Below are 19,829 nucleotides of genomic sequence, written 5' to 3' on the forward strand. Positions count from 1 at the left end.
GTAGCTATTAGTAAGACATTGTAACTACCCAATTTATATGGGGATTGATGATCCGATGTAACCTATCATACAACCATATCACATCCCTTTTGTCACGCGATATTTTAGTCAAGTGTAAGATATGGAATTGTTATTCTCCTTTACCTGACCGTTACTTTCTCGATCTCTGAGTGAACTAACTATATCAATAGAAAAAACTCTTTTCATTGTAGTATGGCCATACATTTTCTCAGTTTTACTCATCGAGGGGCCTACTAATATCTCTCACTTAATGTGAGGGACAAATTCCATATTGACTACTCATATTTCTTTGCATGAATATCACTAAACTCAATTATAGCCTTTATGATCGCCCAGTCAAAGGTGACTTTTGACTAGGTCAAAGTTTAATGGTTATCATGGAGAAATCCATGATGATCTTAAGTCAAAGAGCTTAGTGATATAGGTACATATGAGATAAGCTTATGATTTGTACTATGTAGCTTTCTCATAGCTGGTCGGTCCAGCACCTTATACTCTTTCAAGTGCCTATGACTTTGATTTGTATCTATATAATTAATCAAAGTCATACTAATCCTATTTCATTTATGATCCCTCATAGATGACCGTACTAGGGACATTTAGGACAATCACTATAGTTTGCCCAAGAATACAGTTATTATATTAAACATGCAATTGATATGATAATAAAGAAAAATTCATTAAATAATAATGTGCATAGTGCAATGATTGGCCCTAGGGCACAATTTCCAACATAATGAGTATGGTACTTACCTTGGTTGTTTGTAGCCTCTCAAATACTCCCAATGTTGTCCAATAACAAACCCTATTAGAGCTTGGCACGCCTATTCATTTTCTCCTTTCTCTCCTTTCCATTTCTATCTCAGTTTTGTGTCTGATAAATTGCAGAAAATGATCATGCGTCGTGGCAGACGCATAATGTGCCACAGTATGTAACATCTTAATTTTTAGTCCCTTAATTAACTAAACTTAAATAGGATAATTAAGTAGGTTGAGGTGGTGTATGGTTAGAGAGGTCTAATAATCATGTTTAATTGTATTATAACCCAAATTGTGGGTTTGATATCAAGTCAAGCCACCAGAGCAATGAAAGGAGAAGAAAATGAAGAGTTAATATTGCTATACCATACGTCATGGTGTGGAGTGCATCTATTGCAATGCAATGACACTTCTTATGTGAAATGAGGGCTTCTCTATGCCATATACTGTCATGCATTGTGCATCCATCACAACGCATGGTCATTTTTTACAGTTTATCAGTTGCAAAAATGAGACAGAAATGGAAAGAAAAAGGAAGGGAAAATGGAGAGATGTGCCAAGCTCTATTAGGGTTCACTCATAGATGACATTAGGAGTATTTTGAAAGCTACAAATACCCAAGGTAAGTACCATACTCATAAATCTCCCCATCCTTCCATATTTATGAGTTTATGGTTAGGATTTAATAGTGGAAGATAATTTTTGGTCCATAGTGGTTATGGGTCTAAATTTATTGACTCAAATAGAGTTAATGGGAGTATATTAGAGTATCTAAACCTAGATGTAATGAATTTTAGTGTTTTAGGTTGCTGGGCACCATTAATATTCAAAATTATATTTAATATGGGTGGTTAGAAGAGTATGATGCCAGTAATGAGAGTTTAATAGCTCATTAATATTATTGAAGACTAAAAATAATTAATAAACCTAATAGGTAGGCCCAAGTGTAAGCAATGTGGGCATTGGGTGACCTAGAGATGGAAAGTGAGCTAATAATTGTGTGTGATTGACTTTGTTAATGAAATTCAACTTAGTTGATTGTAGATTAAGCTCTTGTTCACCTAATTGACTTAGGAATTCAAGCTTGAAAGCTTTTATATTGAGAGATAAACCTTTGACCTCTTAAAGGTTTGAGGTAACCGAAGAAATCTTACTTTGGGCAATTATATGTTAATTGATTGTTAATTTGTGAATTGTGAATGTTGCATGCATGGATTGATTTTCAATGTGAAAGCATACATTAGTTTCAATAAGTGTATTGAAATTGAATGTTCATAATGTTATTTTTTGTTTGAAATGTAAATGCAAAATCAAGATGTTTTTGAACTATGAACATGCATTGTCTTTAGGAAAATGAATGTGATGTTGTGTTGAGATAAATGTGTGTTAATGAAAAATAGATTTTTCAGATAAGTGAAAATAATGTTGAGAAAATGATGAGGATACATACTTGGGTAGTACACAATCGTGAGCCTAATGTGATTATTGTGATAATGAGTAAATGAAAATAAAAATGTGAAATAATTGAGTATCATATACGGTATGATTAGTGGCAGGAGTTCGCCTAGAGATTGGGAGTAGAGAAAAATTTATATGATATTTAGACTATCCTTTGGTGCACGAAGGTATAGCCTTGTCCCATAGTTTGTCGAGAGACTATCCCATAGTTTGTCGAGTGACTAGAACTTAGCTATCTCCACCAGTTCAGTGAGGAGAATAACTTAAAGTATGAGAAACCCTAGAGATTTGAGAATGGGGAAAGCCATGATTCGAGAGTGAGTCATGTGATTTTTAGCTAGGTACACCTCACGATTAGTGAGCTTGGATAGTCTAGTCACACGAACGAGACCCTATTTAGTGTTATAGTCCACAGTTTCAGTTTAAAAAAATAGAAAGGGTATAAAGTTGATTGATCATTGCTTATATAAGCTTATGACATGTCACACGTGTTGAGTTGTGGCAAGTCACGTGAATAAGGGGTCATGATCACATATCTGAGAATATTTTGACAATGCACTAAGTATATATGAGATAAAAATGTTATTAAATAAGAAATGATGAGTTATGATATGTGTGAGCATGTTTTAGTATTTGGTTTTATATGCATTTGCTTGGTTTATAATTGATATATAATTGTATAGAGTAGGTTTTACCTTGATTATTGAGTGGCTAGACTCACCTATTTTATTTAATATTTTTTAGGCTCTAGCTTTAGTACAGAGAAGGAGAAGGCTCAAGAGGTTAGGAATTAACATATTCTTTTTGTATGCCTCTAACTTAGTTTTATTTTGTGTAATAATATATAATTGTCAATTATAGGTTGTATGCCATCATATTTGCACTATATTGTTGCTATAAATATCTGATTTATATTTTGGGCTTGAGTAATTGTGTATGATGAGATATATATGTTTATAGTGCCAAAATACTAGTGCAAATGTAGAAATGATATTTTAAACATGTTACAATGATTTTTGATGCAATTCAATAACTATGTGCCTCCCTCTTTGTTTTTGGTAAAAAGGGGTTGAGAAGTGAATTTATCTTATACTATTATATAAGTATGTGTGATGTGTTGTACTAATAGTTCTAAGTCTAATGGATATGATCTAAGTGTTATGAAAGGCTTTTGACACTTGTTGAGGGTTTTGGACATTGTGAAAAGTGGTTAAAATGTTTTGAGTGTCCAACTTCCTAGTGTGACTCATTTTGGAAGTGAACTCCCGTGCCATTAGTTAGTTCATGAAAGAGCTTTCCGTAGACACCTAATCATGTCATTCGAACATCGGATGGAGAATTGGGGTGCGTCGAAAGTTCCCTAATTCTGCTATCAAATGATAGCAGAATTGTTGATATTTTCACGCAACACGCCGTGACACATGGCACCTGAATCATGGTGCTTGACACAAAGAGCAACATGCCACGGCACAGCATGCATGAGCCGCAGCGCATTGCCCTGTTTCATAGCATATAAGTTTTTTTCACTTGTTTTCAATTTCTTTCATTTCTTTAAGGTATTCCATGCTTCCGTAACTTGTTTTTACTCTGATATATAAAATTATGATTGATTTAAGTTCATTTTGATTAGAAAATTTAGGATCCCTTGATTTTGAATTAAAACTTGGTAATCTTTTGAAAGAGGTTAATCCTTTGATTACTATAAATTATTTGATTAATTGTGTTTAGTGGAGTGAGATTTTACAAGGCGCATGGCACAGAGAGGTCCTCATTCTGCATTTGAAGTGTCTATGCGCCGCAACAGATGCACTCCCCGCCGCGGTGTGTGCACAGCAATATTAACTCTTCATTTTCTACTCCTTTCGATGCTCGAGTGGTCCAACTTGATACCAAACCCATAATTTAGGCTATAATACAATCAAACATGATTATTAGACCTCCGTGGCCACACACCACTTAACCTACTTAATTACCCTAATTTTAGTTAATCAGGGGATTAAAAATTGAGATGTTACATCTTGCACTGTGGCACGCATTATAAAGAGGAACAAGCTACAATGCATGTGCACATGTCACGGCATAGGGCCCCTATGTTTTTATTCTCACTTAATGTTTTTCAACTAAGTTTGAATCTTTTTTATTAGAAAATGGTATCTCAAGCTTTCGTACTTATTTATACTTCACTTTTGACTTAATTAAGTCATATTTGATAAAGAAAATAATAATAAAATCTTTTTAAATTATATAAATAATATTTTGATCCTTTGAAATGTCATAATTTTTTTAAAGTTTCTAGAGACTTTTCTGTCATTGAAGAATTAATATAAATAACTAAATTGTCCTTAATTCAAATTTCAATTACCATCACAAGTTTGTTCTAAGATTCACAACTTTTCTTCTTAAAATCGCAAAAATTCAATAACAATTTGCAAGTTCGCATTTAGAATCTTGATATTCTTTAAGTGTTGCAAATATCAATTATCATTTACAAGTTTTGTTCTAAGATTAACAACTTTTTTCTTAAAATCGCAAGAATTTAAAAGTAATTTGCAAATTTAAAATAAGGGCAATTTGATTATTTATATTAATTCCTTAATGACAGAAATGTCTCTAGAAACTTCAAGAAAATTGTGGTATTTTAAGAGATCAAAATATTATTTACATAATTTAAAAGGATTTTATTGTCATTTTTTTATTTGATATGCTTTTGAAAAGTTTAAAGTTGGGTCCCAATTGTTGAAAGAAATACTTTTTGTTTTCCAAAATATTTTTAAATGGTTAACTATGATTGTGTAATCCTCTTAGGTTTAATTCTAATAATTACTGATGATGTGTTTAGTTGAGAATTGAATTAGTAAGGAGAATCCTATATGGTTCAATTTGACATGTATGAACATTATGGATGGAGCATGGACAATGTGGTCGGTTGAGTTCAAAAAGTATTTTTTTTCTAGAGAAATTTAAAAATTTATTAGATTCATTTGGCTTTTAAAGATAATGGAAATTATCTATAAAAATATTGTAAAATATTGATGGGACGCATTGATTCATTAGTGAAATGAATCATAATCTAATGCTGAACATTATCAAAATTAGGCTTTTTAGGAATGGATTAAAATAGATAACATCCTTTTTTTTTTTTTTTGGATTAACTGAATCCAACTATGTTTAGATGTACGTGCCGTTCCGACCATGGACAGTCAAATAAATTTTAAAAACATTTGACAAAATGGATTTTCTTACCATTTAATCAAGAGCATCCCAACATTTTGACATCACTCATAAAACACACCTCAGATGATCTTCACGGAACGAGTCAAACAAATTAAGGATCCAATTTATAACTTGAAAAAGTGAAAAAAATTTAAGTAATTTAATCAAACAACATAAACATTCTTAGACTTTGACTCACATATATCTTGTTTAACCTATAAATTTTAAAATTTGTTCAAATAATCCTTATCAGTAGTTTGTCATTTCACTAGTTAAGATATGATCCACATAAAATGGATTATCATGTGCAGTCCAAATGTTTATGAAAAAAATTAAGTTTAAAAGATTCATTAACACTATCATGTTTTGATCTACTTGTGAAATAATATAAAAAATTATTCCTTCTATCTTAAATTATATGACACTTTTGAAATAGATTTAGCTTTCAAATTATAAGACACTTTAACAAATATATGTTATCATTATTTATTTTTTTTATTATGAACATTGTGTAATAACAATATATGTTATCTAAAAAAAAAAATATGTCATCCAGATATATTTTTCATATGGTTCAATTTGACATGTATGAATATCATAGATGGAACATGGATGGCATGGTGTATTGAGTACATACAAAAATGTCTCATTTAGATAATTTTAAAAATTTATTAGGTTGCTTATGACGATAATAGAGACTATCTATAATAACATTGTACAGATGGGAGTGGGACGTGATGATTCATTAGTGAAATGAACCGTAATTTAATGCCAAACATAATCAAAATTAGGCCTTTTAGGAACGGCTAAAAATAGATAAAACCTTATTTATTAATTTCACTATACAAATTAATTGAATCCGACTATATTCAGACGAATGTACGTGCCGTTCTGACATCTAATAATCAGATAAATTTTAAAAGCAATTTAACAATATGGATTTTCTTACAATTTAACCTAGAACCACTAATTACTAATTTGAAAACTTACCTCATGACATGAACAAATTGAACCAAATAAACAAATAAATAAAAAAGAAAAGACAATGGCGGGATGAGGAGTGGGAGGGAAAACAAAATACAACAAATTACTATGAAAACAAGGACACCAGAAAAGGGAATGGAGGTGGGCAAAATATAAATAGACTGTGTCCTCGCTTGGGAGTAATCGGAGTGTAGTCATTGGTCGAGTTGGCTCACACACACGCAAAGCTCTCAGCTTTTGGCGTTTCCCACATTGAGGAGCGCCATTTACTCCTACCACAGGGGGGAGAGAGAGATAGAGAGCTCTTGTGCTTCTCTTTTCCCTCTCGAGGTGATTTGATTTGTCTCTCGTTTGATTTTTGTCTGCTACGATGAAGGGAAGCGCGAAGAAGAAGACTGGTTTGGAGGCACCGGTTGATGCTTTTAACGGTGGTGATGGGGATGCTGGCATTAATGGTGTTGGTGATTCGTTGGCTCCTTCTGTGGAGAACAACGATGGCTTCTGGCAGAAAGGGGACGAACGGGAGGAGACCCCTTTGCAGGATTGGGAAGGAGAGGATGAAGAAGAAGGACCAGAAGAAGAGGAGGAGCAGGAAGAGGAAGGAGGGAAGGAGAAAGAGAAGGTGGATAGAGATACTGTGGCTGAAGAGGTTCAGGTTCAGGTTCAGGGTCCCAAGCTCGATGATGACTTCTATGAAGTCGAAGCAATACGTCGCAAAAGGATTCGCAAGGTAGAGTGCCCGCAAGTTTGTTTCTTTTTTCTTTCGTTTGTTCTTGTTTCTTCTGTGGGTTCTTTCCCCTTTGATTCCGCGGATATGGAGTAATTCTTCGTTTTTATTGTATTTTTTTTATGGTTTTCTTTGAATATATTGGAGGTGGTTTTGGTATTCTTCTTATTCTTCCTGACCATGGAATTTCGTTGTTCTAATTCATCACGAAAATGTTAAAACTGCAGGGTAAGGTCCAGTACCTCGTCAAATGGTGAGTGTTTCTCTTTGTTGGCTTTTTATTCTCATTGTTTAGCTGGAAGTGAAGGGAAGTATAATTGCTTTTTTTTTTTCCTTTTTTTTTCCCCTTTTTTGCCTCCCTCAAAGGCGTGATTGGCCTGAGAGTGCTAGCACTTGGGAGCCGCTGGAAAATCTGAAGTCAGTTCCTGATGTCATCGAAGCTTTTGAAAAGAGGTAAACCCTTGGTTTTTTCTTGCATTTATTTTTCATGATATTTTTACGTTTATGTACAAAATGAGTGAATATGAAAGACATATCTTTTCTTTAAAAAAAAAAAAATTATGCAGCACTGATAATAGGTAGTTTATGAATCTCAAAACGGCTACTAAAGTTTTTGGCTTGCCTTTCTATTGTTGATTTTAAATAGAAATTGGATGGGCTCAATAGCTGGACCAGTTAAATATGCCGGTTTACACTGGGTAGCTAACTTCAGTTTTGCTCATGATTTTGATTTTGTTACACCTGTAGATTCTCCTAGTGAGTGTATAGAACTTCTGTACAGTGATATCTTGGTTGAAGCTTGCCCAAGAGGAGTTTTGATATAGATTAATGAAGAGTTTGGGCATTGGCCCCAATGATTCCCAAAGATAAAAATGTTGGTTTAAAAATGTTTGTTGTTCTTTTTGGTTTTTGAAGCTTGAAATCCGGAGTAGTGAGGCCTCGGAAGCGCAAACGCAAGCATGTGGTTCAACACACTCAAATCAAGAAGAGGCAGCAACGTTCAGCCACTTCTTACAGTCTTAGACATTTTTCACCTCCAGTTGCTGATAACCAAACACAATCTTCTCCTCTCAATGATCCTGGTACTCCTGATATTCCTGCCCGTCCTCATACTGTGATCTTTGCTGATGATGGAGAAAATTATGGAAAAGTCGGTCGAGCTGATGAAAATGGGCATGCAAATATTTCAAAGCTAAATGTTGAAAATGAGGAACCTGATTATGACCCAAAGCTTAGTGAGCTTAAAGCAACCACAATCAATGGAGTTGATGGAGATAAGGTTGCAATGCGCTCCCAAGAAGCCAAGACCTCAACTGGCAGTGGCCAAATGGGTGGTCAATGCAAGGCGGATTCTGGGGAACCTGGTCAAAGTGGCCGCTGCCGAGGAGCAAAGAGGAGAAAATCAGGTTCTGTTAAGAGGTTCAAGAAGGATTCGCAATCAGGAGAGCCTGTTGATGCTCAAATGGCCTTGTCAGGTGGTGCAGCAGAACATGCGCACACAGGCACTCTTGCTTCTGCAGGGAACAATGGTCATGCCAAGACGAATGATGCTATGACTGCCTGTAATATCGTCAAGCTTATAAGGCCAGTAGGCTATTCAGCTTCTATAGCCGATGGCAATGGGCAGAATATTTTGGTGACTTTTGTGGCTTTGAGGTTAGTTGTTCAACTGATATCTCCAAATTATTTAGTGATACCTTTGATATTTTTGGTATGTGCGCTACTGATCTTATTTGCTGATATAGAATAATCTATAATTTTTCTCAGATTGCTTGACACCTTAGAAATGGGAAGAATGGTTCTGTTGGACGTATATTTCCTCTTACCTATAATATACGTCAAGTCATGAGCAAACGAGAGGAACCTTACACTTTGAATAATTATTAGTAATTAGAATTATTAGACTTTACAACTCATCCATGTTTAACATGTATTCTGTTTCACGTTGATGAAGGTTAAGATCACTTGTATTGTATCCATGGTTACTACTTATTAGAACTGCAAGGCATCTAATCCTGTTCGGGTTATTCCTTCACTGCTTTGATAATTAGGTCAATGATTTGATCTTTTGACTATTTTATATAGTAAACACATTAATAATCTTATTAAAATAGAGAATATGGCACGAGAGAATATCATATCATAGATGAAATCATTTCCAGTTTTGCTAAATTAATGAAATTTCTACAATTATTTAAAATTATGATTATTAACAAATGACAACTGATCAAATGTTTATTTATGTATTAGTTTCATAGTTTCACAATTTCAAGAATATAATTTAAAACTGCTTTAGTACATCAGATATTCAATTTGTTGGATGTTACTGTGCAATTTGATGCCAAATATTTCTGCATTCAATCCAAAAAGGGATGTCCCATGAAGTAGATTTTTTTTTTTTCCGGGTGGGGGGTGGGGGTTACCGTTATAGTATAAATACTTGTGCCAGTTTTCTGATGAATCTTAGTGAATGAATTGACTTGCATTTTTCTTTCAACAATTTTTCTCCTAAATCAAGCTTCCTGATAACTTGTACATAAATGTCTTTACTGGGTGACTTATCCTTTGTCTGAAGTTGTTTGGTTGTGTAACAAACTGTTCGATTGTTTGAGTTAATGAATAAAAACATAAACATCCGTGGTTTGTTTGGAATGGGACTGATAGTGGGTCTATTGGGTTACTTGTAGGTTTTTGTGGATGTAGATTTTTAAACAGATGGTGACACCATCTTTTTGGGACTAAAATAGGATTTTTGTCCTTGTTTTTTTCCACAAAAAAAAAAAAGAAAAAAACATCTTTCTATCAAGAATTTTTCATCCTGATTGCTCTGTTGGGAAGAAGACAATCAAGTAGTTGAATTATTTATTTCAACATTTGAAGATATTAAATTATTATCAATCAACTTATTCAATAAAACCTCTATAATCCATGCATCTATTTATCAGGATTCGGGAACTTTGGGAACCATCATTTTCAAGAAGCTGAGTTGGCTCAGCATATAGGTTTTTGGGTGTAATTAGTACAATACTTGTTTGATTTTTTGAATTTGTTGATCTGTTTGTCTCCTATTTTGTCGAGAGACATTTTCAAGGTTTTGGATGAGTGAAATGCTTTGGGCAAGAGGCAATTTTGGTTCCCTTTTCCTAGAACCTTTCATTGATTTATTGATTTGGAGCCATTTTCTGGAACACTCCCCAATTTTGGAATTTGTTGATCTGTTTGTCTCCTTACTTTGATTAGGATTTCATTTCCCTTATTCATTCTTGTTGGAAATGACATTTGTATCTGTTTAACCTCCTTTCTAAGGAGTGAGCTGGATTATCATGTAGTATGCCTCTTCACAATTGCCTTTTCTGGTTTATTGTCCAGGAATGATGGAGCTGAAGTGATAGTGGATAATAAGTATCTCAAGTTGAACAATCCAATTATGGTAATTTGTCATGTAGATGCAGAATGTTCTGTGGATCTTTGCTTATTAATGTTCCACAGTTTCAGGGACATGCAAAATTTTTCACTTTCTTTGCCTTCCTCTTACCAAAATCTAACGACCTTTTTTATGTTACAGCTGATCAATTTCTATGAGCAACACCTGAGGTACACTCCTGCACCGACACCATGATTGGACAGAGTAGAGCAGCAAATGGTCTCACATGTGCAGTGAAAACATCATGTTGCTTTCAGTGCTGTAGAATTTGTTCTTGTGTAGATTCAGCAGAAAGTATAGGGTCAAAATCTCCTAGCTGGTTTATGATTTAGTATATGAATATGAACTGTTTAAGTAGCTTTGTTCTATGTTTTAAAATGCTCATGAGTACATTATATGATGTCTGTGTATTTAGTTTTTACCATTATGATAGGAAATTGTCTACAGGTCAGACTCTTCGTTGGTGATTTAGTGTATAAACTATTAAAGCTGCTCAGTTCTTCGTTTTAAATGCCGTGTTGGGTTGCTTATATATCATAATGTCTGAAATTATCTATTTCAATGCTTCTAGTTTGTTTTGAATAATTTAGTTTTTCAGAGTTAGTAATAAACTTTTATATGTGAATTCCCAACTCCCAATTATGGTTTATAGCACCATTCAAAATCAAAACCTCCCTTTTGTTATATAACTAGAATATGTTTTAAATATTTAATTCAACAGTTCAAATGCAATTCCAAGTATACGACCTATACAAACTTTTAACTTCCAAGTACGCTATAAAACAATTGCTTAGAGGCAACAACAAACGCTTTACAATGAGCAACTCTTGAATGATAAACAAAGTTGAATTGATGCATAAACCAATCCTAAGTGCATTTTAATCGGAAAGATGACTTGTGAAAATGCTTTGTTACACACTGCAAACGTTAAGATTTGTATTAAGAAATAAACTACAACGGTTTAATTAAATTCCCATCATAAATATGAAAGAAATAGACAGGTAACGGAGTCCAATCAAACTCACCTATGTGGACTCCAAACCTACCCCCACCCCGGCTCTTTCTCTCGCACCTTGAACTCTTTGGTACGAGAAAGAAACTCCTCCAAGTAAGGAGCCTTGCAACGTATATTACAATATATAACAGCACAAAACATACAACGTGAAAATGTTTGCCATTCTTCACTATACAAAACCATTACGTGTGTGTGAGCTCTAAGGATTGGGTGGACTGTTTTGTGGTGCAGATGGCTTCCGGAGAAGTGAACTAAGTTGAACTCCTCCTGCAGAAGAACCATCTTGTTGGTTTTCAAGTTTTAGTCCTTTCTTCTTCTTCACTCTTTCTGCCCAGCCAACCAGGCCTGCTTGTACATGCTCATTAAATATTGCGGCCTTGTAATATGTTCCCATCTACATGGTTTTGAAAATGATGAATGTCAATGCGTTAGAACCTACCAGAAATCCTCAGGTGCATGTAATGTGTGTGTGTGTCTGTCGTAGGTAGAAAAATGTCTTCTGGAAAGGAAATGTGAGATGTACTTATCCCATTTTATTTCTTGGTATATTTCTCATTTCCTATTAGAAAACATTTTTCTGTGTGCCAAATATCGCCACAGAACGTTTGGTTTCTCATTTGAAACCACCAAATCCAAAGGCTTCTTAGCAGTTTTCAATCACGCATAATGCATTCGTATGCTGGTCCAATGGAAATTTGCTGTGATTGGTGTTTCAAGTGGAGTTCACTGATACACTCACTCTATAACTCTGATGAATTAACATTCACTTATAGTTCCTAAAAATTTATATTGACCTCTCGAACTATCTGATAAAAACTCGTAGATGTGGGAGTTTTAGATAATAAAGTTCACAGATACTCTCACTTTAATGATTTTATATTGACTTCTTGAACTATCAAGCAGTAGCATATAGTTCCTCTAAAAATCACTACAATCACTTTAACCAATTTATGTTGACTCCTTGTATTACCTAACTGAAACTTATGCAATGTTTGGTAGATAGAAAAGTATTTTCTAGAAAGGAAATGATAAATGCACCTATCTCATGTTTCTGTGATACATTCTCCATTTCCTTTCTAGAAAACACTTTTTTACGTACCAAACAGGTACTTACAATTTCTAACAATTTCTTCTCAATTCATTCTCACTAGAAACTCAAACTCACCTGTGTAACAATAGCATAAAGGGGTAGGGTGCTGTAGCTACAAAGTACTTGTATAAATATCCTGCAAAATGCAATCCCAGCAGAAAAATTGAAGAGGAGAAAAAGGGGGGCAAAAAAATTGAATGAGTGTCAGCACACACTATAGAAACAGAAAAGAGAATGCTAGATAAAGGGCAAGAACAGTGTTGCATTTACCCTATAACAAGCCTGGGCACAATGTATCCGACTTCTCCCATTATGCATGAGTCAAAGTGATACGTAACCTAAGATACAGAAGCAGATAGTGTTTAAAAGTTGTATTACTCTGAGTGATCTTAAACGAAGGGGAAATAAAACAAATGGTATCATGAAATTATGCTTCAGAAGAATTTGCTTACCCAAATCCAAAAAAAGAATGCTATCTCAAAAGCGTTTTGGAAAAGGATAAAATGAATCAAGAAGAGGACAAATTTGGGTCGATGAAACCAAAAGTGATCATCTGATGGTTGGACCACCAATTCACCTTCTACAGCTGCATGCTTCTCAGCTACTTCATGGGCTAATTGAGTGATTACATGCTCCAGCTTAGCTCCCACAGCAAGTAGAAGCTTAAAGAAAAGAAACAGCAACCGAATCAATAAAGAAGATGCAATAGGACAAGAAAATGATTATTAAAAATAGAAACACTTGCACCAATATAAAACACAACTCAAACAGAAATTAAATTGGGAACAAGACAGACAATGCCCATATAAGAGTAAAATTGCATTCCTATTAAATTTTGTAGGCTGCAGAATGTAAGCAAAAACTCATCTTTAGATCACCATCAACATATAGAATGATGTGTTTGCTGGGGGTCACCACTTCACATGATTCATTGCAAAAGAGACTTCCACTAGGAAATAATAGATACGGAATCAATTGATAAACATTTTTCAATCCACACTTGACCAGTGCCTTGACTCTGGCTGTATATAAATTACAAAAGCTAAACTCTAGTTTTTGAACTTCTAAATGCTACAGGAGATTTGGAGGAGAAGCAGGGAAAGGGTTATTTGATAATGATCTCTTATGTTAAACTCTAACCAAACAGATCAACCGTATTATACATGAGCGATTCTCTGCTCCCAAAGCATATTTCAACATTCATCAACTCTCACTAGAAGACACTGAATTCAATAACTAAATTTCAAAATTTACATCAGCTTAGGATGAGATATTTAATATTGTCAACAGAATTGGAAGGAAGCCCTTGAGATCAATTTCCAAGTAATTCAATAGAGAAAATGTAGCCAACAAAATTATGAGATGGCATCAGGTTAATGGAAACAACAGTTTGGATTTAAGTTAGATGACATGATTAAATATATGCCCAACGATGCACATGTCAACAAGAAATAAGAAAAAAGTTCATCAAGAAGCTTACAATGAAAGGAATGAAGGCGATCCAGAAATATGTATGCCAACCTGGATGAGTAAAGAAACCATCTTAGCTAAGAAATTGAAGTAATATTCACTGTAAACTAGCAAATCAAAAGAAGCAATTTGATCGATTGCTCTATGCAGGCAAAACTGCAAGAGTTTATTAGTCACTGTTGTTAAAGCCCATGGTGCCAGATGTCATTGTTTTTAAACACCAGTGGCACACAGCTACGAGCAACTAAACTTATCGAGATCAAGTTCTGATATGGATTGAGAAAGAGGCCAAAAAGATCAAACTGTAGCCACAATAAATGCTTGGTAATAGCCATTTGTTCAAAAAGAAGATATGTCATATAGCAGGAGCGTTAAAGCTATAGAGCATACCGTTAACATTAAGCAACAAGAAGATGACCACAAAGATCCACAGGTACCAACTGCAGCCATGAAAATATAAATGTAACTACACAGATCACATAGGACAAAACAAATGACATTAAAAGCAATTAGATTGCTAATCATGTAAGGTAAACTAAGAAGAACTATAACTACAAAGTCATTTTAGAGAAGCACTTACCTTATGCCAACAACTTTTTTGAAATCATCTTCAAGCGCACGCATCATATATTTGTGAAAGTCAAACTTTCGGTTTTGATTACAGTGGGTCTAAAACAAGAAAAAACATACAAAGATTATGTTATTATTCTGGCTTTCATTAGACTGCCTGATAATCAGTCAAGAGAACATGGAAAAGCAAATATTGTCCATCAGAGCCATACCATAATAAAACCAAGCCGTAATGTCTTGTAATCTGATTTTGTCACAGAGCCATAAAATTGCTTAAAAAACGAATGCTGAAAGAAAAATATAAATTCAGGATGAATAACTAAAATTTCAGTAAACATGGCATAAATCCATAAATAATGACTGTTTCAACATTTCCATAGAATTAATAGGTCATGTTGTCTAAACAAAGGATCAACCAATTTTTTTATCCCTGATGAAATTGTAAACCTGAACTAGAAAATATGACGAAACTACCTAGGTGTAATCAAACTAAAATGAAAAATAAATAAATAGGAAATCAAATTCCAGGTTTTAATTGTCACATTGAGTTTAGTAACAAGGATGGCCAACCAGGAGCTAGACAAGCAGACGGATAGAGGGGTTTATCATGACTGTAAAGCATAGAATAACTTACCAACCAGCTTAGCAAAATTGAATCTTTACCAAAACCCAGAAATCGACCCTTAATAAAATCATGCTGCTGAACATGAGTGACTGCTGGTTCTGGAACTGCAGTTACTCAATATGCATAAACAGAGTAATTAGGAAAGACAACACTGTATTCATCATATCTTAAGAAATAACTATATTCAAGAGAATTTCTGGAACTTAAATAAAGAAATTTGACTTGCTCAAGTTTCCAATTGTTCATTGTAATCCTCAAACCAAATATTGACATATTTAAAGTGCCATCATGTTGATTTTAAAACTATGCAACCGACATATTCAATGACCATCAAAGATTCCAGAAGCTAACAATATTATCGAAAGGGTATGCACAATAAATGGTCAAATTGCTTACCTTGATTTGTTTCATCGTTTTCTCTGGCAATTGAATTCTCCCAATGCTTCCACTGACGTATCTATATCAAGAAAGTTGGATTATCAATAAAGAAGACTAAGAGAACCTAAACAAGCAGAGGCATTTTTGAATAAGATTACTAGATACTCACTCTTGCACTTCCAAAAACAATAGTCAGCACACAGAATGTCACATGGACGACAGCTAGAACAAAAATAAATATATGCAGGTGATGCAGTGCTTCTGAAGCTATTAATGGTACCTTACCCTGAAATTTAATCAAAAACATATTACAGAATAAGATGCTGTAGCATGTGGAAAAAATAGACATATTACATGAGTAACTGGGGAAAATCATAAAAAGGATTCAATTCAGTGAAACACTATCTATATTGCTTGAGGCAGAAGGCAATAATATTTTAATAAAAATAACAGTCCAGTGAAATCCTCTTGATAAATGTGAGAATGGGGTAAGACCCAATCTGACAAAGGCACAAGTAATCAATATGCAAAATTAATGGAATACAACGATACAAGGTTGTAGCAAAAATTCATAATTTTCTGCTGTGCCAGTGCCAGCACATATTAGTAATATCCTGCTTGGCATAACAAATAAGATAATAGAGAAACACAAGGAAATTAAGAAAGTTATCCTGATCACATCACCCCTAAATGACTGGGGACAGAGAACTGATATGACTCCTCAAAATCAATTTGAACACGATATGATTGGAAAGAATTGTTAGGATCTCATCCTATCCCCTTTTTTTTTTTTTAATTTCCCTCACCATTTCTTTTTCCAATCTGATTCCAATGCATGTCAGGTGTGTTCCAAACCAAAAAGTAATTATTTTCATTCCATCACATGAAAATATGCATTGGAGTTGTTTTTTGCATATCATGGCAGTTTTTGTCTGACGTGTCAAACAGTATTGTGCATGAAAAAAATTGTGGACACTTCATAATTCAAGACACAATGTTTGCACGGACAACTGACTTTCGGGTCATTGTCATCAACCAGTAAGCATTGACAATGTAATTTCTTCTAACACTGGAACCAGTAACAAAAGTCTAATCCTTCTCATTGCTTTGTAAAGGATAAACAGAAACAGGGAAACTCAGCGTTCTAAGGAAAAAGCTAGTGTCACTGGAAGACTAATTAGGGAAACGTAAAAATTGAATAGAGGAACTGTTGAAACATGAAAAGGGTAAAATATGTTTTGGTGTACGAGGAAAATTACTGGTTAATTCAAAATAAACATAATATCCATCATTTTACTCTCAGACAACCTAATTTTCCCATCACGTGTGCATATAAAGTTTCAGAGAGCTTAATTTTTATTGTTAGAAACATGTAATGAGTTAGATAGAGAGAGCAGACTGTTGCCTTAAACCTGTATAATTAACTTTATAACCAACCAACTGTTACCAAACAACTAGTAGGGCAACACATAATTTACTTAATAAAATCCAAGAAAGATCCACAAGTAAGATGACAATGAGTATATGACCCATGTTTATATGATGGTTGAGTAACGGAGCCAACCATCTACAAGCTATGAACAAGGACTTGCCAATTTTTCGTTGAATCATTTATAAACATGCATACTGACATAAATGCCACCGCAAAACCTAAAAAGAAGATCACAGTTCCAGAAGAATCTCAAGAAGCATCCATATATAAAAAGATTTACATAAAACAGATAGTCTAGAACATTGACCAACCAATTCCATTATACGGCCAATTGCCAAGCAAAAATCCATTATAATTGCAATATGTAAGAGAAAAACGAGTATCTCTTGGGTTCCTGCTATCCAACAAAAATACATGGACTAGATAAGTGAAAAAGTACAGCCGAGGCTTCCAAAAGTTAACGATAGGGGGGAAAAGTGAAAGACAACGAGATTCCCATATAAAAAAAAAAATGAAAATGAAACCAAAATATAAAGCCAAATGTGTTCATACATGTTGGTCTTTTATTCCTCCCTGTGTTCTGCCATAATTGCCACATACAACGTCAAAAACATTTTTGTTTTTAAAATTGTCATAAGGAATGTTGGATCCTAAGTGATTTGATGATATGACACTGAAAGCTCGTCACTTTTGGAAACGTTGGTAATAAAAATGCCTAGATCATCATTCCCAATATAAGGGATTTGATGAGAGAATTCTGAAATTGTCTTTTTTCCATTTTGAGATGCTTCTTTTGTTTCCTCAAACTGGAAAGCTCGCAACAGAAACCACAGTCTTCTTGTCCAAAGGACAATTTTTTTACAGGAACAAACTAGAGGACCAGCTAAAATCATATTATAATAAACTGATCAACGCTGTGTCATTACCTTACGAGCGCAGTATCCGGTTGCGGACTCCGACGATGGCTCCTCAGCAAGAAGGTGCCTGATGCCCGAAATAGCAGGAAAAGACAACGAAGTCTGAAAATGGGAAGTGCCACTTTGTGATTCTTTCTGTTCTTTCTCCTCCAGCGAACAAGGTAGCATATGGCGAGTCCAACTCGGATGAATGCAGATTTTAGTGATGCCATTTTGCGAAACCGTCAGAAGCAGAGATATAAAACCCATCAGCATCAGTTCTGAAGAGAGGGAGAGAAAACAAAAATTCAAACAAAACGAAACCCTCAGTTTGCAGATCAGAAATGTACGGACGTCAAACCACATTAATTAACATTGCATGAAAATGAAACAGGAAAAGAAGAACCTTCTTTGATCTTCTGAAGCGCTTGGAAAAGCGGCTTCTGATTCTTCCGTTTGAGGTACTTCCCACCATAATGAAGAAAACGTTCGACAGCGAATGAAACTGCAACAATAACAGAGCAAACGACGGCCACTACCCATGTGGGAGTGAATTCTAAGTTGTTCTCATCGTCACCACCACCACCTCCGCTCATTCTTCTTCTTCTTCGTCTTGATGATCTCCCTCTCTCTCACCCTGACCTTTGCCTATCGTCTTCCCAGCAATTGATTCTCTGGTTATAGAGACTCTGCACTGCTCTGTCTCTATATATCTCTCGTGTTCTAGGAATCAGTCACGGTTATTTTCTGCATTTTATAGTCAACTTCACAAATGTTTTTGGTGGACCACTCTCGGGACTCTCTCTATTTAGATTTAAATATTTTAATAAAATCAAATCAAATTTCAGAAAGCCTGAGTCCTTCTTGACCCGCGCAAACAACCGATGATTCCGCGGAGTTCTTAATTTTTTTTTTAAATTAAATTGAGTATTATTTTTTTTTTTTCAACTAAATTGAGTGTTATTTGATAATGAACTGTTGGCCCACCAAAAAAAAAAAAAACGACAATGAACTCTGCTCTCCAATTTGCTTTACCCATTACAGAACTGTCAAGGGTTACTCGTGTCCAAAATACAAATAATTTTTGTTAAAGTATATATTTAATTCTTTAATTTTACAGGACATTTTATTTTAGTCACTTAACTTTATAAAATATTTTTTAATTATTTAATTCTTGCATTGTTAATTTTATCTGACAAATTTTTATATTAAACTTTTAAATATTGACAAAACATTTAAATGTTGATATATATTAAGTTTAATTTTTTTAAATAACAATGGTTGATATAAAAAATAATTATTTAAAACTAACGATGTTTGAATTAAAGGATTAAAAAGATATTTTATAAAATTAAAAGATCAAATTGAAACCTTATATAAAATTAAAAGATTAAAAGTATAGTTTAGCCAATAATTTTTTTAAAAAAATCAGCATATTAATAAATTTTTTATTTTCATAAAAATATATATTGTTTTTCTTTTTATCTTTAATTCTAATTACCAAAGCACTATATGATAACTGAAAAACACATTTACTCAAATAATTAGATTAATAAATATAAAGGGTAGATTGAATTTTTGTTTACTTTTATTATATTACTTATATTTTGAATAAATATTAGTTGGAGGAAAATTTTTATATTTTAAATTAAAGGGAATAACTTATTAAATCTGTTTTAAAAATAAAAAATATTTTATAGAAAAAGAAACACAATATTCGAAAAGCCGTATAAAAAACACTAAGTTATAGTTAAATTTTTATTTTAA

General features: G+C 33.9%; 2 protein-coding genes across 2 annotated transcripts; one reads left to right on the forward strand and one right to left on the reverse strand.

Moving 5' to 3' along the window:
- The first annotated feature begins 6,594 nt into the window (after positions 1 to 6,594).
- Positions 6,595 to 11,118, forward strand: LOC129290146 (chromo domain protein LHP1-like). Its single transcript, XM_054926851.1, has 6 exons — positions 6,595 to 7,165; positions 7,390 to 7,415; positions 7,529 to 7,615; positions 8,078 to 8,818; positions 10,532 to 10,592; positions 10,728 to 11,118. The coding sequence occupies exons 1-6, from the start codon at positions 6,806 to 6,808 to the stop codon at positions 10,779 to 10,781; spliced, it is 1,329 nt and encodes a 442-aa protein (XP_054782826.1). The 5' UTR covers positions 6,595 to 6,805; the 3' UTR covers positions 10,782 to 11,118.
- A 375-nt stretch (positions 11,119 to 11,493) lies between these two features.
- On the reverse strand, positions 11,494 to 18,791 carry LOC129290143 (MLO-like protein 1). The gene is made up of 13 exons (XM_054926849.1): positions 18,469 to 18,791; positions 18,093 to 18,343; positions 15,904 to 16,020; positions 15,753 to 15,813; positions 15,366 to 15,460; positions 14,944 to 15,018; positions 14,742 to 14,830; positions 14,552 to 14,601; positions 14,172 to 14,212; positions 13,144 to 13,353; positions 12,962 to 13,029; positions 12,767 to 12,827; positions 11,494 to 11,995 (listed from the first exon to the last, which is right to left on the reverse strand). The coding sequence occupies exons 1-13, from the start codon at positions 18,656 to 18,658 to the stop codon at positions 11,801 to 11,803; spliced, it is 1,503 nt and encodes a 500-aa protein (XP_054782824.1). The 5' UTR covers positions 18,659 to 18,791; the 3' UTR covers positions 11,494 to 11,800.
- Positions 18,792 to 19,829: the final 1,038 nt, after the last annotated feature.

Source organism: Prosopis cineraria, unplaced genomic scaffold (genome assembly GCF_029017545.1).
Source record: "Prosopis cineraria cultivar Desert tree isolate PC_DT_omini unplaced genomic scaffold, ASM2901754v1 PC13, whole genome shotgun sequence".
Taxonomy (NCBI): domain Eukaryota; kingdom Viridiplantae; phylum Streptophyta; class Magnoliopsida; order Fabales; family Fabaceae; genus Prosopis; species Prosopis cineraria.

What these genes read in the sequence shown, in the direction of transcription:
- LOC129290146 (XM_054926851.1), top strand. Translation starts at nt 6,806, where the DNA reads ATGAAGGGAAGCGCGAAGAAGAAGACTGGTTTGGAGGCACCGGTTGAT. An exon ending in GTCGCAAAAGGATTCGCAAG is followed by an intron (nt 7,166 to 7,389) that starts GTAGAGTGCCCG and finishes TTAAAACTGCAG; the next exon opens with GGTAAGGTCCAGTACCTCGT. An exon ending in GTGACTTTTGTGGCTTTGAG is followed by an intron (nt 8,819 to 10,531) that starts GTTAGTTGTTCA and finishes TTTATTGTCCAG; the next exon opens with GAATGATGGAGCTGAAGTGA.
- LOC129290143 (XM_054926849.1), bottom strand. Translation starts at nt 18,658, where the DNA reads ATGAGCGGAGGTGGTGGTGGTGACGATGAGAACAACTTAGAATTCACT. An exon ending in TTGTTTTTGGAAGTGCAAGA is followed by an intron (nt 15,814 to 15,903) that starts GTGAGTATCTAG and finishes TTCTTGATATAG; the next exon opens with ATACGTCAGTGGAAGCATTG. An exon ending in CTTGTTGCTTAATGTTAACG is followed by an intron (nt 14,213 to 14,551) that starts GTATGCTCTATA and finishes TTACTCATCCAG; the next exon opens with GTTGGCATACATATTTCTGG.